This window comes from Egretta garzetta, unplaced genomic scaffold (assembly GCF_000687185.1).
Source record: "Egretta garzetta isolate BGI_Z169 unplaced genomic scaffold, ASM68718v1 scaffold204, whole genome shotgun sequence".
Taxonomy (NCBI): Eukaryota; Metazoa; Chordata; class Aves; order Pelecaniformes; family Ardeidae; genus Egretta; species Egretta garzetta.
The window spans coordinates 2,706,763-2,726,717 of NW_009259424.1; the positions used below are offsets into that span (position 1 = coordinate 2,706,763).

At 42.4% G+C, this 19,955-nt stretch overlaps 1 protein-coding gene across 6 annotated transcripts; it reads right to left on the reverse strand.

Moving 5' to 3' along the window:
* Window positions 1-1,801: 1,801 nt before the first annotated feature.
* Window positions 1,802-19,041, reverse strand: NRBF2 (nuclear receptor binding factor 2). 6 transcript variants are annotated; one of them, XR_004841737.1, is made up of 6 exons: window positions 18,287-19,041; window positions 10,970-11,054; window positions 9,386-9,426; window positions 7,336-8,231; window positions 6,394-6,494; window positions 1,802-6,142 (listed from the first exon to the last, which is right to left on the reverse strand). XR_004841737.1 is itself a non-coding variant. In XM_035892561.1 (4 exons), the coding sequence occupies exons 1-4, from the start codon at window positions 18,329-18,331 to the stop codon at window positions 7,515-7,517; spliced, it is 888 nt and encodes a 295-aa protein (XP_035748454.1). In that variant the 5' UTR covers window positions 18,332-19,041; the 3' UTR covers window positions 6,608-7,514. The 6 variants fall into 6 exon arrangements, 1 of the variants encoding a protein (XP_035748454.1); XR_004841739.1 differs by having other exon boundaries at window positions 1,802-5,124; window positions 6,008-6,494; XR_004841738.1 differs by having other exon boundaries at window positions 1,802-3,697; window positions 4,215-6,494.
* Between the last annotated feature and the right edge of the window lie 914 nt (window positions 19,042-19,955).

Sequence of the window (19,955 nt, forward strand, 5' to 3'; positions counted from 1 at the left end):
TCACCCCCCCCCCACCCCACCCCCTTGTTTCTTTACACGAAGAGGAGTTGTTTGGGCCTGGGCCGAGGCTGTTGTCCCGGCTCGCTCCTTGGGCTGGGGTGTCCGGTGGGGGAATGGAAGGGCGTGGGTTGGTTTCCCATGGGTTACCATCTGTCCTGTTGCTCTGTCCTGGCCAACACCTCGGGCCTCCTGCTCCACCCCTTCTCGAAGGGTTCCAGTGCTTTAGGGTCAGTAACTGCGCAGCAGACGGGGCCCGGTGCTCCTGGGCCCCAGCTCTGGTACCCGCCTGGGCCCTCGTGGGTCGCTGACAGCTGCCCCTGCCACCCCACAGCACTTACAGACCCCAGGGGATCCCTGCCTCGGTCTGTGAGGATGAGGAAGGTCTTGCCGCCTCAGGGGGTAACTGAGTGAGTCGCTGAACAGAGGCAAATTGGTATTTCCAAGTGTGAATATTAAAGTTCTTCCTTTGTGACCTTTTTCCTGCCACCTTTGCTGATGAATCCTTAAGCGTATGGCAAAGTTGTTAATCTGCACAAACGTGTGCGTGAAACGGATGGTGAAGCAGCAAGAACCCCTCCCAAAGAAAAGCCCGAGAGATTGACGGGATTTTAAGACACAAAGTCTCATTTTGGAGAGGCAAGACTGACGGGCTGAAGCTGTGACGTTGCACGGTGTCCTGCATGGTCAGCGGGGTAAGTAGATCTTTGTTGTTTCCATAGCAAAGATAAATTGATAAATCAGTTTGAGCTGCATAAATAGGATTTCACTGTAGTCACAACAGCGTTTAACCCTCCACTCGACTTGTTTAGTGGAGTTTATCTATAGTAAATTGATATGGTAGTTATACCAGCTGGATAGTTTTAAAATTTTGGGGTTAATCGGTACATCTGATGGGTTTGCAATGCATAAAAACATAACCTGATGCATTTTGCAAATTGCTTTGGGAATTGCTGCGGGTGTGGATGGGACGGCCTCATCGACTGCCCACAACAATGTCGGTGTTTCCCAGTAACTAACGGGAGGGGAAGAAGCCAAAAGCGAATGAACGAGGAAAACGTGGCACAAGCTGAGCGCGACGGGGAGCGCTGTAAAACATTTACTGCCGTCAACTCAAAAAGGCTCTGCGAGGCGCAGGCCGCAAGAATTTGTTAAAGGTAACAGCTGCTCCAAATACCACTTACAAGAGGCCAAAAATTCTGGGTTTTCAAAGTACTTAGTGTACCAAATTCGGCTTATTTAGTATCTTAAGATTTTTGGCTCTGTCACAACGAAGCGGAGCTCCCCGCTCCCCTACAGGAAACCGGAGCAGGAAGCCGGGCTGGCGTTGTGCTCGCTGCCAGTCCGACCCGAGATTGCCCTAGCCGATGCCTGAGACTACAGAGGGGTTTGTGGGGAGCTGTTCCGTCTTTCCGTCTTCAGGTTAGTTTTTCCCTCTCAACCATTTCCGTGTTCTGCAAAGCATTACTGGGCATGTTTTTTCCCCTCTTCCTTTCCTAAAGACTCTTCAGGAGGTTTTCTGGTCAACATTCTCAACTATTTTAATGTAGCCAAAAGTATTCAACGAGATCAGCTGAAGCTGAGCACAGGAACGCTGTCAACTCCTAGAACAAGAATATGAAGTACTGTGTCGTCTTTCGCCACCTTCCCATTGAGACCGAGCCCTGTCTTGACCTGCTATGCTCTCCGTGAAACTTTTTTTTTTTTTCTGTCCTTTGAAATCTCACATCTCAAAGTCATCAAAACTGCAAGCCCTGCTCCCCCCACACTCCCTCCCTCCCTCCCTCACCCACCCCTTCCCAGCTCCTTGTCACCACCTCCATCCACTGCGCTGCCCTACAGGAAGTGGCCATGGCAATTTTCTTCCTGTTGTAACTGCAGGGGTAACTAAGGAAGAGTAAGTAATTAGCAAGGAATAAAGCGGGGCTGCTATGACCTGAAGTATTTCAGCACGGATGCATGACTGCATATATGGTTTAGCTGACACAGGAGTTGTGGGACTGCTGGACATGCCGGCAGTGAAACCCTGGTCCCCATTAGGCAGGTCAGGCGTAGGGGGATATTAAAAGCTATTTATTGTACTCTTCCAGCTTCATGGAAATTGCTCAGCTCTGTGTGTGTAAACCGAACCCCCATCGGATCAGCACTACGTTCTCATGCTCCCTGACCTCTTCGGTAGGTGGTAATTTTGTTCGTACCCTCTCCCGTGACATCCTGTCAAGCCCTCTCCTGCTCTCACAGCTGACGGCCTTCCCTGCCCTGCACCCCTAACTGGGAATTTCCCTTCCTTCCTCCTTCCACAGCCACCATCGCCCTGTTGGGCTGCTTTCCTGAGCAGGATGTTTGTGCTCTCCCCCACATCCGTGCTGGACGAGCTGCCTCTCCCTGTTGAGTCTCCCGGAGTACGGCTTCGCGCTGCTTTCCCCTCCTAACCCCCGGCTCTGCCTCAGACAATGTCAGCTCTCTGCTGTGCTCCTGCCTTCCACCTTTTGACTCGCGCTTTGTTAGCAGGAGGGCCGCTTTTCCTTCTCTGCCTTTGCGTTCCCATGATACGCGTGCCCCAGGAGGGCAGAGGAGCACTCGGTGGCATGGGGGCTTCTTGGATGCAGCGTCCACCGCCACGTCCCTTTCTTTCCATCTCAGCAGGGCGACCTAGGAAACTCTGAGCGAGGAGCAAATGATCTGTAGCGGTGGCAGCACACACAATCCAACCTCTGCACTGCTTTCATTTGGTCTCGCAGGTTTTGAAAAGGAAGTTGCGATCTATATATAGCTGGTAGGAAAATCTTGCCTCACAGCCAATCGAAGACAAATTTTACCTGATGTGTTGCGTGCAAACAGTTGCATTTTGAACATGGGTCTTTCTAAAGCTAAGTGGTAGACTGAGGGATTTTTTACTGTTATGTTTCAAAGCAAACATTTCTGGTCCCTCCCAACCACACTAATACAATATATTCTTGACACAGATGCCTGTTTCTTTTTCCAGTCCCTGGGCATGTGGTTTTATTGTAGCCCTGTGCTTCCTTAGTGGAATTAAAGAATAGGGTTTAGCAGTTCTGAGAGGCAGGAAATCCTGTATTTTCACAGCTCTAAGGATTTCATATTGTTTGATGTCGATAATACCTTAACTCCTGTAGCAAATGGGCCTGAGGGAACACTTCAAGTGATTACAAGACAAAAAGCCTGGGTAAGTTTAGGTTACTCCTGGTAAAATGGACATGGGAGAGAAGAGGTGGAGGAAAAGCTGGACGTAGCACTGAGTCTTTAGGGAGCAATGAACATCTTTTCATACAGTTGAACTCCGCGGGCTGCATACTCAGGCAGAGAGGTCTGGCAAATACTGTCCAGCCTATACCCGACTTGTGGCAGCCACACTACCACTCTGATTACTTGTGAAGACTTTGACCGATTGATTTTGTTTCCCGCTGTATTTTTAGTCCAATTCAGTAAGGGATTTTATCAGCTGTTGGGGCTGTGCTTGTCTTTCTCCTTCTCTTTTGCCAGCAAGCCTGCTTTCGCAGTGCCATACAACAGCCCAGGTTGGAAGGGACCTCAAAAGATCACCTGGGCCAACCTTCCGTGGGAAAGGGAGCCTGGATGAGGTGTAGTCCCCACCACTGAAAGAAGTTCAACAGGAACTGCCGATGGCTGAAGAGCTGCTGCTGGCAGGAGAGTGGGAAGGAGTTCAAGGCCAGAGCTCCTGAAAATGGAAACACTCTCAGAGGAAGAGGTCACAAGATCCTCTTTTCCCTTTATATAAAACCAAAATGTAAAACCCAACACTTCTATATTTTGGTTTTAGCTGTCACTGTAAGTAGCAACTGGTGGTGCAGTCTGCAGATTTTATTCTCAGGAGACTCCACGTTGCTTCCCAGTTGCCTTTCCTTGGTTTATCCTTCTGCAGAGATACAGCCAGAGACTGGGTAATTGCAATTTCTTTTTGCAAAGCATATGTTGGCTATATTCAACAGGGATAATGTTTCTGTGTTCCAAGACAAGAGCGGTCTCTGTGGTAAAGCAAAGTCTATGAATAGAAGTCAGTGTCTGGACACATGTTTAAAATTGGTTCTTGGTGAGACACTTTGAAATAATGGACCACAGAAGTTTTTAGTTCTGTCCAGTATAAAACAGTGCAGATCAGACTCCCCGCCCATGGGAATCTTTCCACGTGCTGTGTGCCAGGCTTTGGTTACGCTGTGTGACCACCAAGAACTCACCACTTTGTTGTTCCTGCAAAATTGGTTCCTTTCTGCATAATATTCAGATACTGCGCCTTTTTGTTATCCTGGAAAGGCTGTGGGGGATAAGCTGGTTGCTGTGATGATGGCAGGAACACGACACTGTCAGCAGAGGGAGGGGGTGGTGCTGGAGCAGGAGCCGAACAGGGCAGGGGGTTCCACCAGGCGGTGGTCCGGGCAACCCAGGGGAAAGCGGCAGTCGGGTGGGTGCTCTGCCTCCCGCGGGGCTGGTACCTCCATCAGGGAGAAGGGAGAAGATTGCTGTCAGTGGGAGGAAGGGAGCATGGAAGAGGTGCAGAAACAATAATGCCAACTAACCTGGAGGCATAGGGAGGGAAAACTGTTTCTTTTTATCATTTCATGATGCCAGAACTCAAACGAGCTGAAAGGCAATAATAATTTAAAACTGTTTTGAATTGTTGGGGGATAAACTAATTGCTGACAGACACTGGAGAAGACTTTCCTTAGATTCACCACTATATAAAACTTGTCCTCTAGTGGTGAGTATTCTCTATACAACCTTTAGTTCTTTAGATGGACTGTGTAATCACTTAGCTCTGAATTCAGACTGAAGAATTCCTTTCTTGGAGAAATTAAAATATTTCATCTTATTTCATACACTTAGCTTCTATACAGAAAAGTCATTATTCAATGGATTCTCAGCTGTAGGGTGTCCCACATTGCTGCCGAAAGGGGTGACCCTATCTGCTCCCACATGCCTGTCTTGCTGTAGGCTTCATGGCTGGTGGGCTGTGCTGCTGTGTGGAAGGGAGGGAAAGAAGAGGCTGGTGGTGCCAGGGCTCTCCTTCCAGCAGGAGCACCTGCATTGTTCACCAGGACGTGGTCTGACTCTTTACTGGCATCACCTGCTCCAGCTCTAGGACAGGCTCTGTATTACACAGAAAAATACTCAGCTTTCCACATCACCTTCATGGGGCTTGTGTAATACTAGCAGTGCTTGGGCTGCAGCTCAGCACTCCTATCCTATTAAAGGGAATGTTGCACCCATTCTCCTCTGCATCACTCATGGGAGTGGAAAACTCTCATGCTGAGCCATGCTGCCTGGAGTTTGATTTCAGCAGCCATCATGTGTTGAGTAAGCAGACTGCAAGAAAAAACACTTGCGTTGCAGGAGAGAGAAAAATTTTACCACCACTTTCAAAAGTAGCAGCGTGGAGTATTGCCCCTACTTGGCTATCTCCCTACAGAGAAGCGGCCTCCTTTGGATCTGGTGTTTTGTTTATGCAGCTATATATGAAGGGACAGTTTAGTCTTAAAAACAGAAGATAGAGCTTGTAATTCCCCTACTACCCCTCTGAAGAATCCTGACTCTTCAGCAGAGGTAGCCAGGCTAAAAATTGCTTCCTTCTCCTACAGCTGCTGTTCGCAGAGACAGCTGAAATGTGTCTCTAGCTAACAGCCCTGGGCTATCATCCCTGGCAGTGACATGAGATAGGCGCACAAATAATTTCATTTCCTACTGTGAGCACATACCTTTTTTTTTTTGCTTTACTCACATGAATAGAAACATTACGCTCCACTGCCTCGTTACCTGTAACAGCCAGCCAGGCAGGTGATGGTGGAGGATGTAACTTGCCCTTTTTTGGGAGCAGTGTACTGGGGCTGACCTGGAACAGGTTACCTCATCACAGCTGTTCTGTGGGGCCATGTGCTGAACTGCTCCAACTGAAAAATAACTTTTATTTCCCCAGCAAGATTAGTTTCTGGCTACAATTCAGCACAAGGGACCTCCTCTAACAAACTCGTCTTACCTTTGTTTCCATAGGCTTTTTCTAGCCTCCAGTCCCTACCCTCCTTCCAGCAAGCACAGGAGACACCAGGTATACAGAGGTAAGGGGCGAATTTGCACCGCAGTAAAATGTTCTTCCTACACTTCCAAGTCTATTCTGGAAGAAAAATGTACCCTTAGAAAGCAAGTTTACCTTATAACAGCACAAGAATAACTTAAATTGGGATAGCTTGCAACACTTAACGCTTTTCATTAATCAGTAACCCCTAAAGTTAACTAATGCCTCCACAACACATTGCAACACCCTCCCCCTCGGAAAGCCTGGATTCAGGTACCACCCCAGTGCAGGGGGAGGGCTGGCTAACGCTCCGGGGCAGGGCACCAGCTGAGCGTGTCAGAAACCAATACCCTGAACGGTGTGCACAGCTCTGGTGGCGCGGTTCGCTTGGCTCCGGGTAGCCTGTCCCCAGGCAAACGCTTCATGCTGCTTCCTCTGATGCTTTGGCGCTCTGTAGGTGTCAGAAGCCAGCTATTAGCCAAGTCACTTCACGTATAGGCAGGGCCCTCTGAATTCATCCCAGCTTTCCCATATTTGCTGGATGATGAACACAGAAGTTCAGCTGTATGTGTGTACTGACGCTGTTAGTATAAATCTTAATTTATTTTGTATACTCTGCAACATTTGTAGAGATTTAACATGTTTGGTGTCAAAACACCTTGGTTTTTATTTTCATATCCTTTTTGAATCAGGTTAAGCTGTAAACAATTTCTTTTTCAATCAAATACTGCCAGCCAGAATTACTTCCATTCATGCATCACTGAAAACAAAAAGGGTATTTTTCTTTAAGTATAGATTTTTCTTTTTTTAAACAATGTCACTTCATATAGAAACCAATAGCTAGATTCAATGCACCCTGATTAGTTATGTAAACAGATAACCCAAAAAAACTCATCAACAGAACTAGTAAGTTGCTTCCTTCATAGAATGGAAATTAAAATCTCTCCTGACTTGAGGTTAACGTGGTCAGGAGTGGCATAGAGCGTGGCACATAAATCCATCTAGGAGGTGTATAAATTGCACTGTATTTGAATTAACAAAATTATGCATAATGAAATGCACAGTTTAAATTCATGCTAGAAAGCATTTTTCAATATGAAGTGGTAGCCAACTGGCAACCGTAACAGTTAGGTTCTGCACCATCATTTATGGCATTGTAGATTACTATTACATATAGCGTACTTTAAAACCCTGAAGGATTGTGTTACTTGAAACATTCTCCAGGCAGTCATTTGGTTTGAAACATTGGGAGAAAGACTAAAGAGGTTGCCATCTTATACCGGTTATGGTACCTTTAACTTTTATGAAGTAGATCAGATATGGTGTGTATTTCACAGTAACAAAGTTGCTTTAATGCCTTTTCTCCAACAGTAGGATTGTGTTAGATGTTTCTGCCCTCAGATCGCCATTGTCCCGGCGGTTTTCCCTTTTCTGAAGTTTGGGTAACTACACTGAGCACTCTTCTTGGTTTTTAACTATTCATCAGTCCTTTCAGAATATCTTCGGAGAGTTCCAGCAGAGGGAGTTCAGGGGACGGGATGTCCAGGGGGGGAAGGCTGGGTATTGGAATGTCCTTTGCCTTCCCAGCAGTTGTTGCAAACTTCTGCCAAGTTGCAGCTGAAGAAGTAGTTTCCGAGTGTTGCTGCAGACCCCACAACTCTGACTTCTCGACAAAGTCAGCATCTACATCCAACTCCTTGTCTACTGGGGATTTTTGGAGTCTAGCTCTTTCTGCTTTTAACTGCTTATTTTCTCTCCTTAATCTCTCATTTTCAGCTATAAGAATTTCTATATGCTGTTTCAAATCTGCAATTTTGGTTGCCTGCTCTTCTATTATTGTTTTGTCATCTTTTGGAGCTTTGCTCCCAATACATGCTTCTACCGGCTCCTTTTTTCTCTGAAACAGAAATAATAGTGTATCCGGGTCCCTGTCAAAGACACCCTGAATATCCTGCGGATGTTTCTCTGTGGAAGGGCTGTATTTCTGAGTAACAGGAACCAATACGTTTTGATCATCAGAGTCTTCAGCAGATGGCTTATAAGAAGTCTGAAGATGTGCAGCTATTTCCTTGTCAGCATTCTGCTGGGCTTTCAGCTTTTCCTCCCTCTTTGCCCTTTTCCACCTCTCCTGGATGAGCAGTAACTGTTTCATGTGACTATCCCTTTGTAATTCCAGTGATAGCTGAGCCTGAGTAAGAACAAGATTAAACAATTTAATTGGTGATCCCTAATCCTACCTGAATATTCATGCAAGTAAAGTTACATGCATGTAAATATTTACATAAACAGCATCACAGCATGCCAGAGGGAAGGGGAGGAGCTTTTGTTATTCAGATACTAAATCCAACAAGAAGGGATCTCTGCTTGTACAATGCAACAGTCTCACCCAAATTTATCATAACTACTAGTATTGCGAAGGAGTCAGTTAACATCAGGTCTTTTTGGTTGGTTGGTTGGTTTTAAGTCACTGACCAGGCTATGATAATACTTCGAAGTGGAGGCACCAGGAGTTTAACTGACCTATGACCAACACCAAGAAGAAAGAGATTCACTTGGCATGCACAGCCACACTTTAGCTAATACAAACTATTGGTATGCCTCTGTGATGGTATCTGCGTAGACGTATTAATAACCCTCAACACTAGGCAGAAAAGTGCTCCAAGGCCAGATATGGTCCCAAATGATTCAGCCATATTTAATGAAGGGAGTGGTGTGGAGGTTAATAACTCACAGGAACCACCTGGGTAAGAGGCTATCATTTTTCTGTAAGAATGACCCTTTGGAGGAAAGACAGATGTCTGATCTCCAAGGGTTATTTGCTTTGGTAATATTAACTAAACTCAAAGCCTGCTGCTATGAAAGCGCTGAGCAGATTACACTACTCCATTCTCAGATAGATTTGTGCAATGAATACGGAAAGGTGTAGGGCTGTTGTTCTGGAGATCCCCCAGTCAGGATGAATAAAACCAAAATTACAGATTGTAGATGAGAAGCTCAGCTTTGTGTCTCAGCAAAACAGCTCAAGTGCCTCACAGCAGAAGTTAAATATGAAACTAGTTTTATCACCTACTTGAAGATGCCTTGCAGACTAGAAACTGTTGTTGGAGAAACCTTGGATGGGTTAGTAGTTCTGCTGTCCCTGCTCCATGTAAACTTGGAAAAACTTCCAAGGAAGACTAGCATAACTGCACTTCTAAAACTGCTGGTGCAGTTGTCATGGGTTCAGAAAACTATGCAGAGGCTAACGCCCAAGAGGGGTACAATCAGTCAGGGCACAATATGACATTCAGGCACACAACAGAGCTATGGCTGATTCTGGAGTCTGCTGCACTTTGGTCTCACCTGCTCTGACTGGGTCAGCTTCATGGCATCTGTAAGGTATGCTGCGGAAGAGAAAATTGATAAACACTTAGAACAGGGTTACAAAACCTGAACGTTTCCATAAAAGCTAAGAAAAGGCTTCAGACCTTCTGTGTTCTGAATCACCACATAAAAGCAGCAGTCCAGAGGCAAAGTACTTACCAAGTTACAGTGGCTGGAAACACCTGCTGTTTTTCAAAAGTCTGAAAAAATTACTGTAAGATTGTGTAATACATGCTACACCCTTGCCATGGCATCCTGTTGGCTCAAGTTCTTCCAATTTGTTTTTCAGAGGAGGACAGCAGACATTTCCAGAAAGTCCCAGAAGAAAAACTTTCCCGTGAAGGGAAGAAACACAGCTAAGGACCAGACTTTTAACACACAAGCATTTTAAGACAAAATGTGGTAAGTAAAATCCTCTCGCCTGTGGCACACCAGTATTATGAAGTCATGCTTTTTAATTATATAGTCCATAGTTGCCTGCTTTTTTTTGTCAGTGTCCCCTCCAAACAAGTAAAAGTGCTGGCTTACAGCCAGAGCAGCACTTCAGACTTTGAGCATACCTTGCTAGTGCTGAAAATGACAAGATATAAGAAATTCTTAACCAAATTTGGAAGGATGTAAGGTAATAGCATAGAATCATCAGATAGAGAAAAGCAATAAACATTCAATGCATTTCTGGGTTTTGTCTTGGTAATAAGTGAAGAAAACCAAAAAGAAAAGTCTGCGTATTAGAACATAAGTGCTATCCCTTGTTGCTCTGAGTATTCCTAAATACCAAAGAAACTATCAGCTTCTCATTTTATGGGGTTTTCTAGGATTTATGAATGGGAAGTGAGAATGGCTGGTATCTAGGTTATCATGTTCGGAGTAGCCACTTATTTTGTCTCCACACAAGCACTGTCACTGGAAATGTCCTACTTGTTGCATCAATTAAGACCTCCTCTTTCTTCTTTTGCCAAGCAGTTGCTGCACTGTCAGCCAGCTGGCAGACTCCAACACAAATAAGTAAGTGTTACTAGTTAAATGGACAGGTAAATGCACAAAGTCTGACTTAGGAGAGGCTGTCGATTGCAGCATCAAGGCCTGCAATGCAATCTTGCTTGAGTTCTGTGAAAGCTGAGCTCATCACCTGGTCTTAGCTGTCTTGATTCAGACATTAGGAAAAGGAAGTAAGTAAACTTTTGTAAGCAAACACTTGTCTAAATGTTTCCTTTATCAACTGAGAAAGCAGGTGACTTCAGCTATGAAAGCAGAGTGAAACTGGCTTACAGCAGGTCCCCAACTGCAGTTTGTGCATGACACAAGGTGTTGGCTTCATCTTGAGTCAAGAACTGCCTTCACAGTGATAGCCACCCCTAATCAAAACACTTTGGAAACATCTGGGTTTAGATGCTCATATTAGAGAAAAAGTTTCCAAAAGGGTGCTTGATCTGGACTGAAAAACAGATTCACATTTTAAGAATAAAAAGAGTATTTTGCAAGTAACTAGGTATCCTACTTACATGAGGCATGCAAATCTAGAAACTGCTTTTAAAAGCTGGAATGTGAAAAAGAGCTACTCACCAGCAGCTTTTTTGTGACAAGAAATTGCTTCTTCATATTTCCCTGCTGCCAACAAACGGTCTGCTTTTCTGCTCTGCTGGTGAGCCTTAAAGTAAAAAGAGCATTACATCAATGAGGGTTAACCGACACATAGTAATACCTGTTTTAAAAATAATAAGTACATCTAAGAAACTGTACTGATTCCAGTTCTCAGGCTTTTAGGCTCCCACTCCATTCCAAGCTTTATAATTTGATTTCTCTTTTAATGCTACCTTACAAAAATCTGTACTGTACAGGTAAGAACTGAAGTTTGTTAATGCAGCAAAGATGGCATGTACACAACAAAATACTTCTGAAGCTGTTCCTCAGAAAGTGCATGTTCTCCTTTATAGGCAGGCGTTCACTGTAGTCATGTAAAAAGACCAGTAAGGCCATAAGAAGCTATGAGAAGCTGTAAGTATTTAGGACCAATTTACCTGGCAGAAAGCAAATTATTTGAATTATGTTACAGCTGGTTTGATATTTTCTGCTGCCACATGGCCAAGAGGCTTTGCCCCTTGGGTGAAGAAATTGCAAAAGATCTTGGGGTTTTTTGTTTGCAGCTTACACCAATTAATGGAAGCAGCACAGCCATAGTTAAAGATATCAAAGTCACGTTGTTGCTGTACAACAGTTAAGTCTATACTACCATTTGTAAGCCAGTAATATAAACCACTAAGATAGACTAAGGATGTTGCTGAAAGCAAGCGATTGATGCAAGTATTTGCATATGCTCAGTGAGAAACAGTATTGTATAACCAGCACTGCAACATTCATGAGAACAAGTCTTTTTGTTGTTACTACAAGACATGAATTTTACGGTCCTTCCTCCAAGACAAGCTATGTAATATGAAAGGCTACAACCGCTAACTGGCAAGGCTGTCAGTAACACAGACTACTCATGACTGCTTTACTACATGTTGAGTTTGAAGTGAACGGACCCATACAAATTCTCTATTCCCTCCCTTTACCCAAAGAAAGACATAAAACATATCAGACTTCAGACGTTTGGTGAATATAAGTCACCGACTCACTTCAAGCATGTTCCAGAATCAACAGAAAAATGAGAGCATTTGTCCATATCCCAAGATGTTAGAACAGCTGGTTCCCTACAGGCCTTATGGAATTACGCTTTTCTCTGTCTCCTGCAGTCTTGGAAGAAGCATCGAAGGTCAGACAATCCAAACAGGATGGTAACATGATTCTGTCAGGACTAACATGATACTTATACAAACATCCATTTTAAAAATAAGTTCCAAAGTGCAGATCGGTTTCTTAGTCATCCTTGTCCTCCAAATTGACATATCACCTACAGTGTTACAGTAAGTTCCACTTTCTACCAGAATTTTAGCAGCTCTGACACCACAGAAGAGGAATGACTTCTACAGAAAACACTCCTTTGGGCAACAGCTGTTCTTAAGCAATCCCTAGCAGTTATATCACTGCATTTTCTAAAACTGATTTCATATGCTAATATGGAGTGTTTCTAAAAAAAAACAAAAATAAAAAACCCCAAACCCACACGAAAACCCCTCCTTGATTCTTCACAACGACTATTTCAGTTATATTCTTCTTCCTCATCTTCATTCAATCCTCATAGCATTGTCAGCATTCCCTGTTTTTTCTGCCCTGAGGTTAAATAATCTCAGAAGAGGAAGTGTTTTATCTATTGGAAAATCATCTAGTTTATGGCCTTTTTCTATGGACTCCTACAAATGACATATGCTGGGAAGATACACTTATTTCCCACGGGAATGAACAAACAGTATCAGCTCATATAGAGCCATCTCCTCGGTTATTCATGGCAGCTCATCCAGTTACAAATTAGCTATGTCATGGACATAAAAACACCTGAGCTAGCTCCTTGCAAAACAATTTTTCAATAAATTAGTATTGATACAGCTGCTTCTGCAAACTGGATGGGCAGATGTAAAGAAACAGGGAAGCTAGAGACAGCAGAGCTACGAAAGCAATTCAACACGCCAGGGGCCTGGTTCCATTTATTAGTTTCTACCTACAAGAATTTGAGTCCGATTGCTTTCAAAGTTTATTTTCATACGTTTTAAACTACTGGAGCATGATCTTACTCAAATCACTTAAGCACATGCAGAACACTTGAGGACAGTCAGTTGTTATTTGGTTGAGCAATTATTTCCATTCTCAATTAACTCACAGTGAAGCTGAAAGAAGTTTGAAGAAGTTGGGCTAGACCGTGAATAAAATTAGGAAAACAACAGTCCAGAGATGCTAGCAAAAAAAAAAAAAAAAAAGCTAGGATTCTCTGATTACAAGGTCAAAATGCCTTTCTTGTTGTTACATCAAAATAAATAGATGTCAGGCTATCTTGCTCTGATGCACAGCAGCAGACTTCCCCAGTGGAAACAAGAGGAACCACAACAGAGGAAAAAAAGAAATCAGTGTTTCAGCACAGCCTTGTGTGAGAAAGCTAGGTGTTTTGCAGTCAGTCACGGGGTGGGGGCAGGAGGGAATTCTTAATTTTGTATGTTTTCCTGCCAGCTTGACAAGGAAATATTTACTCATTTATTCCACGCTGTGAGTGTTTGTTCCAATTAGTTGATTGTGCAAGGACCAAGGAATTTCTCCCATTTTCGTGGTACATTATTCATCACTAGCAGTTTGAAGAAATTAATGGTGCTGTTTCCTAGCAGCAAGTGATGAAGCTGTAACAGAAGTACTTGGATGCTTAATAGCCACGTATCATGGATAAGTGTCTACGTCTTGTCTAGTCTGCTGGTTTATTCTTAGCGCTCCATTACACTTAGGCACACAGCATCCAACTATTGTTGCAAATCTATTTTGAACCCAGAGTGGCCTGTATCCCATTATAAACCTGGCAATGGATGAATTGGTCCTATACCATAAAGTGAAAAAAAAATGGCTCTCAAGTTTATCCCTGGTCTGATGTCATGCTAGAGGAAGGTGTTTACACCAACAATTCTGGAGCTGCTATGCTGGTTCCAAACAGATTCAAGCAGGACTGCTTTGGCTTTGGTCCTGCTGCTGTGATGATTACTGCTGCCTAACTGCAGTGGGTTTATATATCTGATTTCTCTTTCCTCTTCCAGTTGCGATGCCGGAAATAAATGTAGGGTGTGGTGTAAGAATAATTATAATTTATTAACAAGCTATGGAATTGAAGGGGGCAAGCAGTTTGACAACTTACTTCCAGATATCCCTCCCACTCCAGAGGAGCAGGAATTCCCAGTAGGCAAATGGACAGGTGTAGCAACTTAACTCTCGTAAGAGGAAGCAGGTGTGAGTGAACGATGACCAAGCTGAAAAGCTTCCTCATGTTACTCTCAGGTATTTTGTTTTAAGGGGATTTGTGTGTGCCTTGTTGTGTCACTTGAGGTGCTCTGGATCAACTACAGAAGCAGGTAAGCTACACAGCTTTCCTCAAACTTTCCAACTGTAGATGAGATGTTAAGGGATGACATCTGCATTTTTAAGTTCGTACTGCTATTTCAAAGAAATGTTTCTATTTGATTTTCCACCTGACTAACCCAAACTGTTGACTATGCAATCTCTGAGCAATAGAATAAAAAAAAAAACAAACAAAGCAACCCTCTAAAATAGCCATGCAGGTCTTCTCTTTGCCTAGAACTTTCTTTAATAGCCCAAAAATTAACACCCAACTTCTTTTTTTCAAATATAAACCAGACAATGATGTGACTGCAGGCCAGAAGAAATGAAGCCATAATGCCCACTTGATAGATTTCTTACCACTCCCTCACAATAAAAAATAAAAATTCTAGTTTTCTTTCTAGAGATTGTGCACCATCACAACTTAAAGGATTACCACCATGTGATCCTAGCTTAGGTCGGGGGGGGGAAAAAAAGCTGCTGCTTTTCCAATATAACTCCAATTGATGGCTAGCTCTTGTAGAGAGAAGGGTAACAGGAAAAAAACCTGCTCGATCCAGCAATATTTTTAAGAGGTAGATGTAGTACTACACATTTTCAAATAGCGTAAGTCTACTACCCTTTCCTAAGAGTAGTAATTTGCAAAAGCTCTCCTGTAGCTGAGATAGTCCTGTGTATGTTTTGTTTTTCTCTCTTCCCCTAACAGGAACAGCTCTTCACTGGACAAAGCCTTGCACAAGATGCTAAGCTTACAGCCTCCTTTGTTCGTTGTAAGGGACTCCCTAGAAAGTGATATATTTTAATATGATTATGAAGCACAGATTACAGTGCCTTACTTACTAATAAAGTTACAAGTGAAAACAGGAAAACCCAGCTGCTAAAATGATGGGGCCTGAGGAAAGCTAACTGTAAAGTAGTTCTGTCTAATATAACAGTTTGTAACTGTTTTAAGTGAAGCCACTGCTTGCTGCTAACATAATCTATTTTATGCTATGGACTGTGGAAGCCAGTTGTCTTTGCCAGAAATGATCAATACCTATGCTCTCTTACTGCTGAAAGGAAAGATGAAGGTATTTGTTTGAGAGATAAGGAATCTGTTTGGGGATTTGTTTCCTAAAGGATATGGGGCTGTTTTCTTTTCTCCCATATACATTCTTAGAAAGAGTCAGAAAATGCATGTTGCATTGCTTCCGTATTGTACAAAAGAGTATTAAGTATCTTCCACGTGGATGTTTGCAGCAGCAGGCCACAAAGTGTGGGATGAGGTGGTGCACCATTGCTCCTCCCACCCCACAAGCACTCTGTCAGTGCTACACACACAGAAGTCTTTTTCAAACCCATTCTTACCAGAAAATAGCGAACTTAGAAAGGTTTGACTGCATATGTCTGCATATGTATTGAAAAGTGGAATGAAGAGGGAATACAAATAGAAAACTAGACCTGAGAGGTCCAAGAATAAAGTATGGCCATCCATTTTAATTTTTTAAAAAAAAGTGCAACTGTGATGAATAAAACTCAGGGTGACTATGGAAAATGCTTGTATTTACAGGCAGTTACACTGAAAGTGAAAACAATAAAGAGCTGTATTATAACCCATGCTAAATAATGGGAATATATTTGCCACTAAGCCCAAAGAAATGGTAATGTGTAGCTTTATTAATAGAAGCAAGCCCCCTTAAAAATACTCCTTGTGTTCTGCAGAGAAAGACAGAGTTGACTGAAGGAGAAATAAAAAATGGCAGAACCCATTTGTGGCTGCTCAACCAATGCCACTAGCCCCATGTTAGCTCAATTTTCTTTCTTTGAAAGCCTGTACTTAGCAAGGTTGACAGAACAATGACTCAACTGTAAATTACAGGTTAGTGTAACTATAAAGCAAAACAAGTATGTGACACTCTCATGAGAATGTATTCTCCAATATTAACAGACTCCTCACTTACTTTGTGTTGAGCTGTAAAGATGCTGAAGTTCAACTTGCTTTAAGTAATAGTATTAGAATTTAAATAGACGGGCAGACAAGCAACCAACCAGTTATTTAGCCAACCAACGTTAATTCACTGAATAGCTCTAATTGACTATGTGTGTTCCCAACCTATTCCAAATTTAAGATAAAATGGTTAGTCTGAGTTCCTCACCATGCAAATGCAATCAAGAGATCCGGAGTGAAACCAGCTCACTCACATTCACACTGCTCAGGTTAGGAGGAGTCTTCAAAACCCCATACACGCATAGCTGCAGCTCTTTCCAGGATCACCTGCAACTTCATTAAGGTGTGGTATCTTTTTTTACCTAATGCATAGTCAAATGGACCTCATCCTCTTCATTTTCATCCATTTAGTATGGTAAAAGCACTAAATGCTTCAACTTGTTTGTCAGAGCCATTTTGTATACCTACAGTTCTCAGCTCCTTTGGTAGTGCTTTTCTTGTCCCCATATACAGTGCTGCAGCTTGTACTACACAAGTCTTCCTAACTGGAGGTTATAAGCTAAATGAGAACAGTCCCACTGCCCTGATAATAAACAAAACCAATCTGGGCTCCTATGTGTAGCCCTAAACCACGTGGTTCAAGCTGTTACAGCAACTGAGCTACCCCTCAGTAAGGACAACTGAATCACCACAACAAATGGTCCAGTAAACAAACTATTCCAGGACCAACAATTTCAAACAAGCAGGGCAGAAAGGCTTCAGCTATGACTTCAGTCTGCTGCCTCCCCAGGCCTCTATGAGATGGCTTCATTTGGGTCTTTAAACTGTTAGGCATGCTTACTCAGAGCTGAACTGCGTGGCTCAATGACATGCACGCAATGCCAGCGTGACGCAGCAGAAAGGTACCCAAACAGCACAGATACCAGTGAGGAAATAATGCTTCTGTCAACCACCCATAGCTTGGCTAATTATGTTCTTGACTGGGAGCTACTGCAAGTTGTTATATGTGCAACATGGAACAGTTTTGTGCTGTGGTTTACTGGTAGTTACGTGACTACATACAACATTGTTGTGCTTTTCCAGGGTGGCTGTTACTGATCTGGCTGTTCAGCTGAGTATCTGATGCATCACCTCAGCACCTCCAGCCACTTTACTCAGAAAGATATGCTGCTGCCTCTCTGGGTTCACACCTTGCATTTCCCTTAGCTGAAATGTATGGCCCCATATAGATCGTGTTGTTACTGGGAAAACCAAGACAAGACTTCCACTGCTGCGGTAAAAATAGGCTTGGTGTTAGGCACATCTGTATAATGACACTTCCATTTTTTCATTATCTAAAAGCTTGTTTTCTCTAGTTTAAGTATACCTGCCTCTCTTTTTTTCATTTTAGATTGGAAGAGCAAGTATAGTAGCTTTCAGGTTTATTTTTTAATTAAAAAAAAAATTATTATTCTTTATTAAAAAAAATTCAAAGAAAAACTGGATTTGGTGGATGTTACTGCACGTTAACAGAAAAAAATGGTTTTCCAATCAAAATAACAAGAGGTGCAGGCTGGCATTAAGTCTCAAACACATTGGCCCATGTTGTTTAAATCCTTTGGTCTCTGGTAAACTTTCACAGACACTTTCTATTTTCTCCTCCTACTCTTCCATAGTGCATATTTATTCTGCTTGTTATTTTGCCCTCACATGGATGTAGCATTCACCTCACTTATAAACTGTTTGTCAAAGTAGACCATCGATTGGCTTGCACTGGAACGGTTGCTACTGATGTCTTACAGCATTAATATTAAAAGCTTCCATTATATGAGATTCTTGGAATATACATTTTGTTGTTATTCTCACTCCAGCCACTGGTCTGTGCTTTCTGTTTTAAATCAAAACAACTGTTCAAGCTGGATCCCATACACTTCAAGAAACTTATAGGCAGTATGTATTCACCATACTTTGGACTGTATCTTATTATAAACCATACAATGTGCTATTACCTTGTAGGAAGAATACAAGGTAGAGATGGTATGGCTCCTTAGCATATATCCTACAGGAAGATACTGAGGTATTATAGTAGAATCTGCAGCATTATGAAGTCCTGGGTGTCAGACTCTGTTCAATGAGCAGGTTTCCCTCCTAGTCTCTTCTGGAGGTTGATACTATTTGTCTCATATTTTTACTGTGTTACTTCTAAGCTTCTGATGGTTGGCAGTGTGCTGTTGTGCTGCTCAAGTACTGAAAATCTTCATAGGTGTCTGGCTGATACCTTTTGCTCCTACACCTACGTTTAAAGTTATCAGTGGATGTGAGATCAGAATTTTTTGCCTAAACCAGATGGCAGTACGAATTGCCCCTACAGTAAGTAGCACAGAAAAGCTCTTAATGTCATTTTTTTTTACAGGAGGCCTTTTTTTTGAGACTTGTCTTCATGCTTTTGCAGTAAAATTTTTAATTTGTTAAAGGATGTTGAGATGTCTCAGTTTATGGCACTAGGTTATGTGTGAAACAAGCATTCAGCTGGACGAGATAGCCACTATATGGTTGCCTGCAGGTGCAGGGACTGCACTTAGTCCATACCAGTTTTAAGTTCCACAGGACAACGCAAATATTTTATTTGTAGGGTTGCAGAACTGGCTTCCTTATTAGTAAAAGCATAAGGATCAGGGCTTTGACCCATTCCTTCAAGATTAGATGATGTTTCTCATTGCAAAGCATACAGTAGACTAAAGGGGGAAAGAAAAGGGCAAGAGGAAGAGACAAAATGAATGTTCAAGTATCAGAGCTGCCCCAAAACACTTTCCCACGGTCTATCAACTCAGACTATGGCAATAGATTTTGGAAAAGTTGTTTCCATGTATTCCTAAATGAAGTATCACTGGATACTACAAATACCTTGAGGATAGTTCAGTGGAAAAATCAAATCAGCAGTTAGTTTTGTAGCACAAGCCCTAGAAAGGTTAAAAGAAGGAAAGATGGGGTTAGACTCTGCATGATTATTTCTTAAGCATGCAATAATAGCACAGAAGGTATTAAAAAAAAAAAGTTAAAAGCAAAAAAAAAAAGTGCATCTGAAGAACTGAAGCCCAAATTCTAAAAAGATAGGTCCATTTCTTATTGAAGTCATTAGACCTGAATGTCAACAATTAAAGCTTCCATTAAACAAAAAGCGCTGTAGTTATAGGTATGGGGTTTTTTTTAAACAGATCTGGAAAGTAAATCAGTATTTGTCTAGTGCCATCTACAGAAGTAAATTGGTGAATTAAGGAAATCAAAATATAATTAAACTTAAGAAAAAGAAATATCATTATTATTAGTTTAAGGCATTAAGACCCAGATACAGAAAGATAAAATATTATTTTGAGGTAAATGTATCTTTCAGAAGGTAGAAAAAGAATGTAATTGAAGTCAGCAGAATACAACAAAGTATTGCATGCCACCCCTAATTACGAAGGCTAAGCAAATAGTCAAATATATAAACAATAACTGAAACTGAAAGCCATCAATACAAGTGATTAAGTGCAGTTGATGTGCTACACGTTGACAGAGAAATGGAGACACTAGGATACTGCAAAACTACTAAGGATTTTTGTTTTTTGTTAGATTGGCTCCCCAGGAAATCAGGACAGTATCCATGCTTTCCTGTAACTAAGACTGGATGCTCAAGTA

What these genes read in the sequence shown, in the direction of transcription:
- NRBF2 (XM_035892561.1), bottom strand. Translation starts at nt 18,331, where the DNA reads ATGCTAAGGAGCCATACCATCTCTACCTTGTATTCTTCCTACAAG. An exon ending in TTGTCACAAAAAAGCTGCTG is followed by an intron (nt 9,427 to 10,969) that starts GTGAGTAGCTCT and finishes TCTCTTCCGCAG; the next exon opens with CATACCTTACAGATGCCATG. An exon ending in AGCTGACCCAGTCAGAGCAG is followed by an intron (nt 8,232 to 9,385) that starts GTGAGACCAAAG and finishes GTTCTTACTCAG; the next exon opens with GCTCAGCTATCACTGGAATT.